Genomic DNA, 16,751 nt, shown 5'->3' on the forward strand with positions numbered 1-16,751 from the left:
GAAGCTTGACACAGTGCCTCATGCCCTTAATCCCAGCATGGTAGAGGTGGAAGGAAGCAGAGCATCCTTAATTGGAAGCCAGCCTGGGTACTTAGTGTCTCAAAATTAAAAGTGGTCATTTAAAAAGGATGGTGTGTACAGCTCAGTGGTGGAGTACCCCTGGGTTCCATCCCCAGTACTGGGGGTCAGGGAGATTGAGAACCACAAATTTAATGATCATTTGTATTTTCAATTATATATTTGATAGATTTATCCCTAATATTTAATTTATTGTCATTTATTTTTCATTGTTTAGTATTTCTTAATACTTTTAAAACTGTAGTTTTTGACATTCTTGTTTCTTAACAGAAACACTAAGAAACCTTATTTTCTAGGCCCCACAGATTTTACAGGATAGCATGGCTCTGTGTTATGGCTTTTCTTGGGGTGCTCCTTGAACTAGTTTGCCTTTGGTTGAGAATTTTAGTTTCAAACTTCTCTCTCCTGGTGGCTGCACACAATCTTCACCAGCAAGCCCAGTTAAGTATTTAAGGGCTTTGTCACCCTTGCTGTGGATACACTCTCTCCAGACACTTAGCTTTCTAGGAAGAAAGCTGTGGAATTCTACCAAAAGTACATAAACTTTTCTTCCACCTGGTTTCTGCACGGTAGGTTCTTTGATGTTCAATGGTTTTTCCTCTTTCTCAATGTGACTAATTATCAAAATATGCCACCAGTTCTGTGTCACAGTAGACAGAAAACAGTTCCCTAAAAATCCAGAATATTGGAGCTATGTTCTCCTTTCTCTGACACCAAAAGGGGAAAACTGAGAATTGGGCAGTTTCTCCTGATCATACTGGTGTGTCAACTTGGGGGAAAAGCTGATCTGTGAGAAAGGCAGAAGTTTTCCTTTACCATTTAGTGAGGCTGTTCTTGGTTTTGCCCTCTATCTCCAGTTCTTATTAGTTTTACTACAACTATTTGGCTGGGTATTGAGGCTATTTATATACATTTATGTGTGGTTGTGGGAAAGAGAAATCATTTGTACAGCTGTTTTGGTGGAGTCTAAACTCCCTTCATCCACTTGGGAGTTCTTGTTATTAGAAGTGGAAACGTTCCATTGATATTCATCAATTGTAATTGTAAAATTGTAAAATTAAGTGCATGAAATTAAGGGTAGATGTGTTAAAAGTAAAATTCAATGGTAACTTTGGAAAAAGTAATTCTTGGAGTTATGCAAGAAGAGAAAAACACAAGAGTGAGATTCACAAATGAATGGAAGACTTGGGATGTGGCTTAGGATAGAGCATATTCTGGATTCGATTGGAATATCATCAATCAATCAATCAAATAAAAAAATTAAAAACTGATTTTAATTTAGTGTTTGCAGACCCTCCTTTTGAAAGACATTGTATCTAAGTGGAATAATGGAGAATAATCTTTGTTCTTCTTTAACTGTATTTTTCAATCTTTACATAATGATCATATGTAAAACTTGAACATTTTAAAAATTACATATGTAACACCAAAAATGCTAAAAAAGTATTAAGTAATAAATTCATAAAAATTTAATCTACAGTCACCATGAAAATTTCTTCCTGATTTATTAAATAAACTGAGTATTAATTTTCTCATTCTTAATGATAATACAGGGCTGGGGTTGTTTCTCAGTGTAAGAGAATTTTTCTAGCATGGATGAGGCATTGTTTTTGATACTCACCACCACATATAAATAAATAAATAAAATAAAGGTCTATCAACAATTAATAATATTTTTAAAAAGATAACAGAATAAGTTTCAAGGGCATATATGCAAAGTGCTTATTAATATTGAAATGGTGAACTCAATAACAAAACCTGAGGGCAAATTCAGAAAATATTCTTATTTCATAAACTGAATTGTACAGAAAGTCTGTAGAAGAATGATGTGGTGCATATGAAGTGTGTTGTGCATACAAAAGAAAAAACATACATGCAGGTCACCACTCAAGTTTCACAGCATTAGAGGAACATTGGATCAACAAATTAAGACTAAATCCAGAATGTAGCTTGTTTTGGCAAATAAAGTGTTTCTGTTGTTGTTTCCTTTTGCCATGCTGAGATTTGTCCTCAGGCTTCATATGTGCTATACACGTACTCTACCACTGAGCCTCACCCACTTACGCTGAAAATATAGTTTTATTGGAATGCCATCAGGCATTCAATTATTATATTTGCAGATTTTAGGCTATGACCACAGAGAACTTCTGGTCCACAAAGCCTAAAGTCTTCACGATGTGCTCCTCTAAAGAAATATTTGCAAATTCCATTGGTATTAATTTTAATATCACCAAATATATTGACATATTGATGGAACAGGGATCCCTATGTGCAATCTACCAGCAGCATTCAGGTTAACTTGAGAGTCAAATATTTGAGCATTTATCCACTGGTTATGAAAATTAAAATCTAATTATAAACTGAAGAAAAATCTATAGAACTACTACTGAAACACACCATTCAAAAATCAAAATCAAAGATATCATGAATAGCCCAGAAATGCTCAGGAACCATCCCAGATTAAAAAAAAACAACATAAGAAACAAGACCACTGGACACAGTGAATAATTGATATTAAAATTTCCCAAAATTGGATTTATTTTGGTTCAAAGACAATTGTTAAAATAACTGTCAAATTTTGAATAAGATTTGTAGAGTAGATATTCACAACATAGTTTACTTATTTTGATCATTGCACCATAGTTACAGAGATAATTTCTCATTTTTAGAAAATGTGAGATTTTTTTATTTACAAATAAAAAGACATTGTGTGCATCTTGCAAATGTTTCAGAGATAAAAACTGTTATGTACCTAGATTTATCTAGAAATGAAGAATAACATTTAGGGAATGTTTCTTATGAATTCCTTTCACTGCTGTCTTAAATCTTCTATAAATCTGAGATTATCAAAATAGAACATTTCTGAAAGAAAAATACATTTTTAAAATATTAACAATAAAATAAACCATGAATCTGTATAGGTATAATAAATGAACAAATTTAGTGGTGAATGATACACATTTATATTTATATTAATATTTATAGTCTCAAACTATCTTCACACAAATAATAATTACAAAGTAAAATCCTGCAAATACCACATTAATGACCAATATTAACATCAGCAGTAATGAGGATATTATAGGTCACATGATGTGATTCAAAGTGAACATCATAGAATTGATTTCTGTGGTACTCTTGCCAAAAACATGTAATCTAGCTCCAATCCATTTTAAGCACATTCTACAAGCTTTCCCTCTGAAAAATTCAAGGTCATGAAGGTTAAGAAAAGACTAAGGAATATTTAATTCAGAAGGCATCTATAAAATAAAACAATTAAGTTCATTTCATGTCTCTGAAGAAAATATTTTTTTTATAAAGAACAATATTAGGCTACTAGAAAAACATGAAAATAATCTGAGGATTAAGTGGTCCAAGGCATTATGATAGAATGTATAAGTGTTGATTTGAGAAACAGCATTTGCTTAATGTGTGTTTTTTTTTTTTTTTTGCTTTTTTTCTTTATACAATCTTGGAAAATACTAGTGAAGTTGCAGGTTCTAATGCAAAGTACTTTTTCCCACTGAAGCATTTTAAAATGAATTGTTAACATATGCCATCTTTCATGATAGGTTTAGTATTTCCTACAAGTCAGAACATGCTAGATAACAATATAACCTTCATAATGAAACTGATACAATTAACAACTATGCTGTTACCTGTTAATATTTGAAAAATATACTCATAATAAATGAATGTTGAATTGTAGTTATCTAGCATGTTCTGACTTGTACAAAATACTAAAAATATCATAAATGATAGCATATGTAAGCAATTCAATTTAAAATGCTTCAGCAGAAAAAAGTACTTTATATTAGAACCTGTAAATTTACTATTATTTCCCAAGATTGTATAAACAAAGAGAAAAGGAAAAAAAATAAAGATAAAACACTAAGCAAATATTCTTATTAGAAAAATTATTAAGTCAGTGCCTGAAATACAAATTTAAAGATGGCAGTATAATAATTGCAATACATTAATCCATTATTGAATATAGTAACCAGCATGTAAAAATAATGTTGCCTAATTCTCTGGACCCATATTCAGTGATATAATATAAATAATCCATCATTAATGTGATATTTAGATCTACCAAATTAGTGTTGACTTGGTTGCTGAATTGAGCTTAAATGCTAACATTTAGATAGTCTGAAAACACATCTAATAAAAACTGGTTTGCACTTGCACTTCAAATTTTCTTACAGATATAAATAATTTTCATATTTTGATAATTTCATTATATATGTTACACACATCCATTTCAATAAAGTATTTACATCATACATTTCATAAATAATGTAAATATTATATTAACAGTCTGAAAAACACAATATTAGCTTTCATTTTTTTTTCTTAAAATCTCTGTATATCCTTATGAAGTTTCCAGAAGTACATCTTGTCTTGTCTTATTAGTAATTCTTAAGGCAGAAGCTCCCATGGTCAGGATTCAAATTCTGCAGCAAGTGAAGAGAAAAAGAATTATATTTTTTCTCAAACATTTTATAAGTATAAATCAGTGAAGAAGTTTAGAACTTTTCATTGTTTATAAGAAGAAAAAAAGATATGTCCACAATACAAAATCACTATGGAATGCAGTATGCCCATATTTTCATACACAGTTGTCATTATGACTGAGTATCAGAGCTTTGGGTTTTCCACCCCTTATGCATATATTTGACAACCATATGCTAGGGTATTCTGGCAAGAACTGGGATGACAACATGGAGATGATAATGGACACCTCTCAACAGTCATATACAATAGCTTCAAAAGCAGACAATCAGGCAATTTCTATACAGAGTCATTGGCATTAGGACAAGGATAAAACAGGTTACTACTGGAACACTTAGAAGGGACTTCTGTCCCAAATTTGTGTTAGTGTTTGAGGTCCTTCAATGGAAGTGATACATGAGTTAACACCTGAAGTAAAAGGAGAAATTGTGAAACAAAGGGAAGAGGTGCATGCAGACACCGAGATGAGAAAGAACACTTGTGGAATCACAGTGGTCCAGTGTCACTAGAATCTAGAGCAAAGTGCCAATAAAGCAAGTGAGATGAGATAGCCTGAGTAACCTGACAAAAATCCAGTTGTTTGGATATTTTAATTTTTGGCTAAGAAACTTCATATTTTTATTGAGGCAAATGTAAACTAATGACAGAGTCATGACAGGGTATTTTAAACGTGTGACTGTTACTAAGTCAGTCTGGGATTTTGGCCATAAACCACAGAAAATGGGTGATGCCATTTTTTTCCCACAAAAGAATGTCAGTGTATAGGCTGACAGTTTCATAGTGGGGCAGAAGTGGGAAAAAAGCAGTTTCACACTTAAGGTCTTTAATTTGTTGATATTCAGAATTGGAAAAAATACATAGCTCTTTAATTGTAATTGACTTCAGAAGTTATGACCAGCAGTTTTTAACATTTGGCTCATTATAGATGTGCACTTGATGAGTTATGTGGTAAATACTTCCAACTCTTATATAAATATCACCATGTAGAGTGTTCTTTGTATAAAACTCTTCTCTTACTAATTCCCCAAATAGGGTCTAAAATATATTACTGAACATAGTAAGTATGTTGTAGTGATAACAATAAGGTGGTGTCTAATGCCTTTACACATTTGATGTGAAAACAAATGATTTTGACTGACAGAATTCCCATTCCTGTCTTTATGTTCTATTTTTAAAGAAAATTATTTTAAACAAAATTTTTACTGGTGCATTTGACTATATATAATAGAGGAATTGATTATGACATATTCACAGATGCACATAAAATAATTTGATCACTCTTCCTCTCTAGTAGTTTTTTCCTCTCCTTCTCCCTTCACCTTTGAAGGCATTCTGCAGTGATTACGGAGACATATCTTTGAAACGTGATGAAAGAGTTTAAAAAACACTCTTCTATTCAGGCTAGCATGATATGGCAAACTAATGTTCCACAAGGAAATGTAGAACTATTACATTAAGTTTTAAATAAACTAGCTTATGCATAAGTAAAAAAGAAACATCACTTTCTCTCAGAAATACATTGGAAAAAGAGTTGCCTCCCAAATCCCCTTTGCATTGTGTCTACATTCATACACAATTTCTCATTGTTTTGTAAATGGTAAATTATCTCATTTTTTTCTGGTAAGAACCAATAAGAACAACTTCTACTTGCATCCTGCATAACAACTAACTTTCATTCTCTTTTTGTAAATAGTCATCCAATTTCATGACTCTGAAGCACTTCAAACCTGATTCTCTCATTTTTTTCAGAAAGATATTCATGTAAGCTAAGAAACTGAAAAAAAACCATAAATCAGCTATTAAATTAAATTGTAATTTATATGTTAAAATTATTTCTTTCTGTCATAACTATTTAACTTCAGCATTGTTTTATAAAGCTTAGATTTGTTCTCCTGTGATTTTTTAGGTCAAAATGCCAAATAAAAGAATAAGGTTGAGGCCACATTTAACATAGATATGCATGGCTTTACTATGTGTTAAGAAGTTCATCAAAACACCATTGAAGCAGGGTGTGATGGCACATGCCTGTAATCACAGTGGCTTAAGAGGCTGAGACAGGACAGTCTTGAGTTCAAAGCTAGTTTCAGCAACCGTGAGGCCTAAGCAACTCACTGAGACCCTGTCTCTAAATAAAACATGAATAGGTTTGGGGATGTGGCTCAGTGGTCAAGTGTCCCTGAGTACAATCCCTGGTGCAAAGAAACAAACAGCCAAAAAAAAAAAATAAATAAATAAAATAAAATAAAACCATGAAAGCTCTAAACCAAGGTGCAATGAAAGCAAGATGGTATCTTTTATTTGTTCATTTTCAAGCAGATATTTCATTATTGTAATAATACCCCTGATAAAAAAAATTGTCAAATATTATAGAAATATCTTCAAATGGGTTCAAAATAGCTGGACATTGTTTTTCTTATTAGTTCTTAAAAATATAGCTCATCATTTTTGGACTAATATTTGACTCGCTCAAATGAAGTCTTAGTATGAAGGAAATCACCTGGTTGTACTGAAGGGCTCCTGCTATACAACCTAACCCTAACCCTAACCCAACCCAAGCCAGGGAGTTGGGGACAGCACTCAGTGTGGAATAGTGAAATGAATCTGATCAAATTTTTTTGTGAATCCATATGAAAATATCGCAGTGAATTTCACCTTCATGTATATTCATAATGCATAATTCAAAAAGAAACTTAAAAACTACAAATAAGTATAAGATCAGTAGAGCAGAAGAAAGAGAACACAGGGAGGAAGAAGGGGAGATAAAGTGGAAGTACTGGTCACTGAATTAGAGCACATTATATTTCATGCTTGTTTAATTATTTCAAAATTAACCTCAATATTATTTATGTCTAAATACACTTTCAAAATTTTCATCAAATAAAAGAATAATTTAAATTTTCCATAACAGTAAGTGGAAGGATTGTTGCTCAGTGGTAGAGTACTTGCCTACACATGTGAGGCACTGGGTTCAATCCTCAGCACCACATAAAATAAAGAAAATATATAACTAAAAAAAATATTTTAAAAAGAGAGTAGGTAGAAATTCTCCATATGTGGGCACAACACTAAAAGAACCAGAACAGAGACAGTGTATGCAATTATGGGTTTGTAATTTCTCTAAAGAAGTGTACATATTTCTAGGGGGCTTCAAACTTCCAATTAAAGCAATGTTGGTGGAAGAGAGACAGAAATCAGCGATGTATGACTTTGCAAGTAACAATGCTGCCTTCTTGAAAGACGCTCCTTGGAAGATTCTTGAGGATGCCATTAGAAATATGGATATTTTAAAGATAAATATAGCAGATGATGTATACCTTAGTTTATTTGACTACCAAAGCCATTTTACTATGTTGAAGTATATTAAATCATCATGGTTTCCTTAAACACACGCAACTAGAAAATTTTAGTAAAGCTAGAAAGATTCATATTTAGTGAACCAGTTCAAGGACTTAAAGAATGTTCCTTGAAGATATTGTCAAGCATTTATTACCATCATATGTATATTCTACCTATTACCTAGATAAATTAAGCATTTGACAATGAGACAATTCAGAGCAACAGCCACTGGTTCAGAACAAGATAGGTGAGTGGGTGATCAAGATAGATTAAAGCTGCTGCCTAGAAAGTTGGCCCATGAATTTGTTACCAGGGCTTCAGGAGACTGCCCATTCATTCTGTCATTCACAGGCCCCAACACTGATCATCAGAATATTTTTAACCACTTTGCAGGTTATACTTCCCATCATCACAAGTATGACAATGTAGAGAGGAAAAACTATATAGAACATTTTGTCTCTAGATACCATGTAAGGATAATATTTAAAAATTAAAATAAAAATCAGTTAATCTGTCAGGTGTCAGAATGTGCCCAGAGTGTAGTTATAGCAACACTGGACACTTAAGGTTTCAGTTATAATCTTTCAAAAATTGTGAAACTTGTTCATGTTTCCATGTAGAAGCAGTTTTGTCACAATATAACTATGTGAATCACAAAACTTCAAAAATACTTAACTAAAAGTCTAATAGACAGGGAAGAAAGCTTAATAGTTTACCTTCAGATGTAAAATGCAAAGGTGAGTGAAAGATAAATTTCCTAGACTAATATTTCAAGAGTACATTCATTTCCTAACATTACTTCCACAAATTATAGGGTCTAGTTCGCTTTTGCATGCTACCGATCTCATCAACCTGTCTCAAAGTTATGCAGTAGACACAAATTAAGGAGACTAAGTTGCTCTCTTTCAGTCTAGGTTTTGACATACTTGTGGAATCTGGATTGTTGTCTATGGAAGTGCCTATATTCTCTCAGTTGCATTTCTTAGAATTTTCAGTTCAGATTCCAGATGGCTAATTCTGAGTTCCATCTGACTTCTTATTGAAGTAAAATTAGTCTTTCTGAACTGCTCTGTAATTTCCAGAGCTGCTTCTTGTGTCTAAAGAACATAAAAAGAATATATTTTAAAAATAATTAGAACCCAAATAATTATTATGTAGTTATTTTATTTAGTTCTGAGTCAAAAATTCAGACAGCAATTTTAAATGTGAAGAAAAAAATATTAGACTGTAAACTTCTGTCATCAGTATCAATTACATTAAATCTGAACCAATAATAATTGAGTTCTTCCTCTCCCCCTCTCCCCCCCTCATTCCCTGCCCTCCTCCTCCTCCTTTCTACTGCGAATGGAACCCAGGGCGTTGCACAGGCTAGGCTATCTACCATTGATCTGTGCTCAAAGTAATGAATCATTCTCATGTTAGCACTCAGATCATCCGACAATTTAAAGAATAATAGAATCAATTCTAAATATGAAAGTTGAAAATTTTAACTTAACAATTCAAAAGTATATTTCTGCATCACATTGTTTTCTCCTCATAGTCTTACTTATGCCCACTATTATCAAATATCCAACAGTTATCTGATGAAAATTATTACTCAGATCAAATTAGCTGAAAGGATGATGTAAATTGTGGTATTTGAAGGGGCATCAAATGTCTTCCTTCTCTTAGAAATCTACACAACATCTTTCCTCAAGAGATATAGAATACACCTATGATACGTATATCCAAAATACAGTTTACAATGAAATGAATTAAAGCAAACTGCAGATAAGTAAGATAGCCTGTAAAATCAGAAATACTTGTTTTTGCTTCTCCTCTAAATCCCATCTTGCTCGATGTTCAATGTCACATTCCCACCGTACTCCTTGGCCTCGTTCTACTCGAGTGCTCCGTGTGTGCCTTGGAAAGTTTACTACATTTTCTTCCAACTTCTTTTGATTCCTTTCTATTTTTTCAAATGTATCTTGTATACTTTTTATAAAAAACAAGTTTTCCATAAAACAGTCATAGTTTGTTCTCAAATGTAAATGCTTTGAAGATGCATTTTTCATCTTTGCAGTGAGATCATCCATCTGCATGAATAAAAGAAGTATGAAAAAACACAATACGAAAATAAGATACTGAAAATATTCGACACAAACTCAAACAACAAATTTTACATAAATTCAATTGCAACAAAACATAATCTATACCAGCATTATGAAGAGTAGATAAAGTTTCGATAATAAGGTATATTAGCTTTTCAGTTGGTAAGGATTACACATCTATAAATCCCAATTCTGGCTACATAATAAATGTTGAGGAAATCTATATAGAAGATGATTTTTCCTATACTGAATTTACTATTGGTTTAAGTGAATTTAATTTTATATTTTGTCACTGAAATATAGTTAGAATAAAAGTCTTAACAGGCCAATCTACTAACAAAAAATATTGATTGATATCAAATAGTAATTTTGTTAAAACAACTATTAGGCATTAATATTTTCCATTCATTCTAGAATAGGTGTGGATATCAGATATTACTCTCACCTTGGGAGAATTTATATCTCAAGAAGATAATCACCATGCAAACACTGTTGGTGACAGAAAAGTCAGAGAAAGTGCATGAAAAATAAAAATTCATTTTATGTGATCTCTGAATAATCATGATCAAGTGAATAAAAACAGACAAGTCAGAAAGTACAGCATGAATAAGACAGAGATATGGTACAATCGGCACAATTCATGAAGACCACAAAGAGGCAGGGTAATAAAAGCATGTCCAAATATTAACTTGTAAATAGATGCCCCCAGTCATGTAGTACTGGAGTTGTCAAGAGGTGGAAGCATTTTTTGGTTTAGCAACTGATAACTGGCTAAGTGACATGGTCATAAAACAAAATTCTACTAGACAACAGAAAGAAATAAAATAGTGATGCTTGCTACAACACAGAGGATCCCTGAAAAAAGTATTCTAAGTCAATGAAACTGGTAAAAAACAAAAGACCTACTATTGTATAAATTCACTTGTATGAAATATCCATTACAGAGTAATTTTAGAGTTAGAACTATAAGCCAACTTCCAAACAAGATTTCCAAAAAGCAAAAGTTAATATCAAGAATCAGCAAATGGTGGCTGGTAGTTCAGTGGTAGAGTGCTTGCTTAGCATGTGTGCAGCTCTTGGTTTGATCCTCAGCACCGCACATGAATAAATAAAGATAATGTGTCCATCTACAAATAAAAATATTTTTTAAAAGCATCAATATGGGGCTGGGGCTGGGGCTGTAGCTCAGTGGTAGAGTGCTTGCCTTCCATGTGTGAGACATTGTGTTTGATTCTCACCACCACATAAAAATAAAGATATTGTGGTCTATGTACAACTGTTTTTTTTTTTTTAAAGATCAATAAATGGGTTGGTATCAAACTAAAAATCTTTTTCACAGCAAAGGAAACCATCACGAATTATGAACAGAGAACCTTCAAAATGTGAGAAAATCTTTGCCATGTGCACCTCAGATAGAACATTAATCACCAGGATGTACAAATAATTCAAATTTTTTAACACCAAAAGAACACCAACCAATAATCCAATCAATAAATGGGCAAAGGAACTGAAAAGGCACTTCCCAGAAGAACATATGCAAATGGTCAGAAAATATCTGAAAAAAATTCAATTAGAGAAATGCAAATGCCACACTGAGATTCCATCTCACTCGGGTCAGGATGGCAACTGAAAAGAATAAAATAATGATAGATGTTGGTGGCAGTGTGGGGAAAATGTTCACTTACACATTGCTGATGGGACTGCAAATTGATGCAATCACTCTGGAAAGCAGTATGGAGAGTCCTCAGAAATCTTGGAATGTAACCGCCATTTGACCCACTTATCCCACTCCTCGACTTACACACAAAATCCTTAAAATCATCATACTACAGTGACACAGCCACAACAATGTCTAAAGTGGCTCAAATCACAATATTGAAGCTATGAAACCTTCAATAGATGAACAGATTTAAAAAATGTGTCATGTACACAGGATGGAATATTAATAAGCTGTGAGAAAGAATGAAATTATGGCATTTGCCAGTAAATGGATGGAAATGGAGATTATCATCCTAAGTGAAATAAGCCAATCCTCCAAATCCAAAGGCTGGAAGTTCTCTTTCATAAGTGAATGCTAACACACAGTAAGGAATGTGGGTAAAAAGAATAGAAGTTCATTGAATTAAGACAAAAGGAATGGGAATGAAAATGGAAACAGAAAAGACAGTAGAATAAATCTGAAACAACTTTCCTATATTCACATGTGAATACATGACCAGTGTAACTCCACATTATGTACAAATATAAAAATGTGAAGTTATAATCTATGATGTAAATATTCAAATACAGTCTACTGTCATATATATCTAAAAAGAACAATAAAGAAACAGCGTACTACAGGGACATAGCCACATCAATGTTTATCACAGCACAATTCACAATAGCTAGACTGTGGAGCCAACCTAGATGCCCTTCAATGGATGAATGGATAAAAACATGTGGCATATATACTCAATGGAATATTACTCAGCACTAAAAATAATGAGACCATGGCATTTGCAGGGAAATGAATGGCATTAGAGCAGATTATGCTAAGTGAAGTTAACGAATCCCAAGAAAAACAAATGCCGAGTGTCTTCTCTGATATAAGGGGGGTGACTCAAAATGGGGAAGAGAGGAAGAGCATGGGAAGAAGATTACCTCTACACAGGGAAGAGGGGTGGGAGGGAAAAGGAGGGAGAAAGGGAATTGCATGGATGGTGGAAGGAGACCTTCATTTTTATACAAAATACATGTATGAAGATGTGAGAAAAAAATAATAGTGTTACCTTAGATTAGGTAGAGAGAAGTGATGGGAAGGGAGGGGAAGGCTGGGGAGATAGGAAGGATAGTAGAATAAAACGGACATTATTATTACCATGTGTATATATGTGAATGCATGACCAATGTGATTCTGCAACCTGTATACTCAGAAAAATGAGATATTTTATCCCATGTGATTCAAATGTATGATATGTCAAGGTCATTGTACTGTCATGGGTAACTAATTAAAACAAATTTAAAAATCACATAAAAATAAAATAGAGTCTTGACTAAAGTTAATAAATAAATAAATAAAAAGTACTATTGTTTACATTTGTAAATTACTAAAATAATATATTGGTAGTTTTCTAGGACTTTGGACGTGTAGGGATTAGAAAACTGACAGCTAAGAGGTTCCAGGTTTCTTTTCAAGAACATGAAAATGTTCTAAAATTGACTGTGTAAATGGTTACATACATAACTCTGTTAATGTACTAAGAGACGCTGTATTTTACATGTTATATGGGTGAATTCGATGTCAGGTGCATTACATATATCATAAAAATGCCTTTTAAGAGATGTACTGAAAAAAAACTTAGCTAACATTTTTCATTGTCTAGTTTGGATAACAGTCCAGACATAATACAAATATTTATATACTTCATAATGTATCTAAATAAATGAAAAAATAAAGAAATAGCCTAAGTTTTTCAATAATTAAACTAAAACCTAAACATATCTGTATTTTGAGAAAACCATAAAAAAATTTGTACACATTTTTAAAGTCAATTTAGTAATTACTTGCAGATTTTGAATAGATGCACAAAAATGAAGTAAAAATAACAATTTTTCCTGAAACATTATATTAAATAGTACCTCTATTTAGTTTTCCTTGTTGTACCATGGAAGTAGAGACAGCATGAAAAGCTGCTGGGTTATAGAAAAAAGTCTCAGCTTTCCTCAGACTAGATATTTTAATGAAAGATGCTGATTTTGTAAGAGAAAAATTCTAAAAGAAAATTTTAAGTGTAAGAAATAAGTGCAGTATAAAGATCCCCAAATATAATAAAATCAATTATAATGAAAATATAAAGAAAGCTGTTCATTGAAATTAGTATCCCAGAATAACTTTTATTACTTAAGCAGGTGTTGATTTACAGATGACATGTTCAATTTTCTACATACATGACTTGTCATTTGTCTTAGTTTCTTCATTAAATCCTGTCTTTATATTTTAAATTTATGTGAAAATGTGCTAAATCTTCTAGAGAAGCCTCTGATACATGTTGTAGTTTCAGGGTACCAGCTGGCTGTTTTTCAAGATGTCTCGCAACTACCTGATATTTCTGTTAATGATTTTGTTACTCAGCTCACTTTAAAAATTTATTATTATTATTGTTATTGTTATCATTATTACTATTGTTATTATTATTATTATTATATAATGATGTTTACTCTGAAAAATTATCACTACATACAACAGTAAGCTGCTGTTTATTTCTGAATTCCCTTAAGAAAATAGAAGATTGTGTACTCCTGCTTAGTCACTATCACATTCCTTACACAACAGGGTGAGCCCTGTATCTCTACATACTGCCCTTGATAAAGTTGCAATGTTTAACAAACTACTGAAATCTCAATCAAAAATGGTTACACAGGTCTCATTGGTAGTGGTGAATTCTACAGAGGTTATTATCCCTCTCTTATTAGAGACTCAAGTTAATACTCCACATCCTCACATCTTTAAAGCTTTGCTAAAATAATTCCAATATACTTTCACAAAGAATAAAGGAGATGCTAGGTAACCTGGTCTCCACCTCACTGGTCTTCACACCACTCCTGCTTTACATAAACCCTGCCACCCTCATTAGTCTAGACACGGGGGTTCAGTGCCAAATTAATGAATTTTAGATGGCTACAATTATCTTTGTCACCATATAATAGGAATTAGGCTATGAAATGAAGAAAACTATTAGCAAGTTATCATGAATATATGCATCAAATTACAGATGAAATCAACTGTGGTTTTGCTGCAATTCATCACATTAGTCCCAATTTATGATAATGACAAATAGATGCTTTTAAAGAGGTGGACAAGACATGAATGAAAACAAAAAAAAAAATATCAGGACAGTTTTTTTTCAGATTTATGATAAACTTAAATGACTAAAAATAAATTTACCAACTAGAAATATACAAAACTATACTGAAGAAAGTCTATTACAAAATACAGCATCTACATTTCAGTTCAACTGTAAAATCTGGAATGAACTGTAAAAGTAACTAATTTATTTGAAACTAGGTATGAGCATTTCCATTATGTGTTTCATTGTGATCTTCAAGTATAGCAACAAGAAGACATTAAAATTGTTATTCAGTAATGGGATGTAGCTCATTGGTAGAACATGTGTTTAGCATGTGCAAACTTTGGGTTGAATTAATAGCACCAAAATTAGACATTGTTTCAGCATTATTGAGACCATATTACTAATGTCAGCATATAAACCTACAAAAAAATCTTAACCTCTTAAATTTTTATAAGAAACAATTTCTTAAATTGAAGGGTCAGGCCCAAGTTTTAAAAATTTCCTCCTTTTTAAATACTAAAATCCATTTTAACTAAGTCTTTTGTGTTTAGTTGACACATGAGTACCTATAGTTATTTTAAAATATGTACACAGTGTGTAAGAATCAGAGCAGGGAAATTGGAATACTCAGCACTTCAAACACAGATTGGTTGTGCTGCAAATGAGGTCTAAGTTATTTTTGCTGGACAACAGGTTGTAGTTCTGTGTTGATACAGAAACACATTCATAATATCTACATTTTTATATTCATCAAGATTCAACATTTAGCCATAAGCAGGTATCACTTTGAGTATTCCTTTGAAGACTCTTTATAAAGATATCTTGCTTGATACTTACTTCTTCTGCTTTCTCCTCTCCATATTGATCCAGTTGTTCTTTTAAATGATTAGTTTCATTGATTAATTCCAAATATTTGTTTTCCAGCATGAGACGATATCTGTCATTCCGAGCTTGAAGTTTTTTTATAACATCATAAAATTGGGTTTGGACATTAATAATTCCATCTATTTTATTTTCACCTTTGTTCTGATAGTCATGCAATTGGTCTTCATGCAATGTAGTTTCTCTTTGTAGTTCAGATACCTTCTCTTTAGAAGCTTCCTGCTTTCTGAGGTATTCATACCTTTTTCTTTCTTCATTTTGATACCTGTGTTCCGTCTCCTTCGGTTGGCACTGTCTTTGTTTTAGGTGTCTGTTTACTTGATCTGTAGCCAAAGTCATTACTCTTGTCTGATGCAGCTCGTTTTCTAGGTCACTTGTTTTTACCTCAAACTTTGGAACCTGTTGGGAAGGAATCTCACTACTACCGTTTAGGTTAGATACATCAATATTCTTTTTTTCCTGTGAACTAAAGTCTTTATCTCTGCCTCTCTGGAAAGCAAGTTTTACATTTCTTTTTGGTGTTGGACTTTCACCTTGATGGGGTGGAGCAGGACCAGATCTGGCAGAGTGAGATTTGACATCTGTTTCTGGTCTTTCTGTGCTTTGTTTTTCACTCTCAGGTGTGAAATTTTGCAATGTATTCTCAACTTTCCAAATACCCAACTGTCCATTGTCCTGAAATATTTCCATAAGTGTTTCCTCATTCAATTTTTGTGTCCATGGAAGGCTGGTATTCTTTTCTCTTAAAATTTCAGTATTCTCAAAGCACTTCTTTTCCTGGTTCTGATATTTTACTGTGTCCATTCCCAGTCTCTTCATAGAGACCTCATCCTTCTTCTTGTGATATTTATGCAATAGCTTGTTCTCTGTCCCATCACTAGGAGAAACCTAAATAAAACCAAGGATACATTTAGCTAGCACTCAATAAAATGATGTTTCATAATTTTCACTGAAATTAAAGAAAAATCTGTTTATTTATATGGTGAAAGGGTTTCAATAAATAGATACCCACAGAAGAAAAATT

General features: G+C 32.5%; 2 protein-coding genes across 2 annotated transcripts in view; both read right to left on the reverse strand.

Annotated features, from left to right (window-relative positions):
* Positions 1 to 2,976: 2,976 nt before the first annotated feature.
* Positions 2,977 to 16,531, reverse strand: LOC308640647 (ankyrin repeat domain-containing protein 26-like; the record flags this gene model as incomplete). Its single annotated transcript, XM_081312458.1, has 4 exons — positions 2,977 to 4,532; positions 8,853 to 9,023; positions 9,729 to 10,001; positions 15,683 to 16,531. 3 exons carry the CDS (start codon positions 16,529 to 16,531, stop codon positions 8,886 to 8,888), a joined length of 1,260 nt encoding a protein of 419 aa, XP_081168584.1. The 3' UTR covers positions 2,977 to 4,532; positions 8,853 to 8,885.
* The window catches only part of LOC308640646 (arf-GAP with SH3 domain, ANK repeat and PH domain-containing protein 1-like), a 31,808-nt gene continuing 31,464 nt past the window's right edge, over positions 16,408 to 16,751 (reverse strand). The window contains exon 14 of the mRNA XM_081312456.1: positions 16,408 to 16,615. Within this exon, the coding sequence (XP_081168582.1) occupies positions 16,543 to 16,615 (73 nt within the window). The 3' untranslated portion in view covers positions 16,408 to 16,542. The remainder of the gene's footprint in view (positions 16,616 to 16,751) is intronic.

The sequence above is a fragment of the Spermophilus citellus genome (assembly GCF_964194105.1).
Source record: "Spermophilus citellus genome assembly, contig: SCAFFOLD_557, whole genome shotgun sequence".
NCBI classification, from domain to species: Eukaryota; Metazoa; Chordata; class Mammalia; order Rodentia; family Sciuridae; genus Spermophilus; species Spermophilus citellus.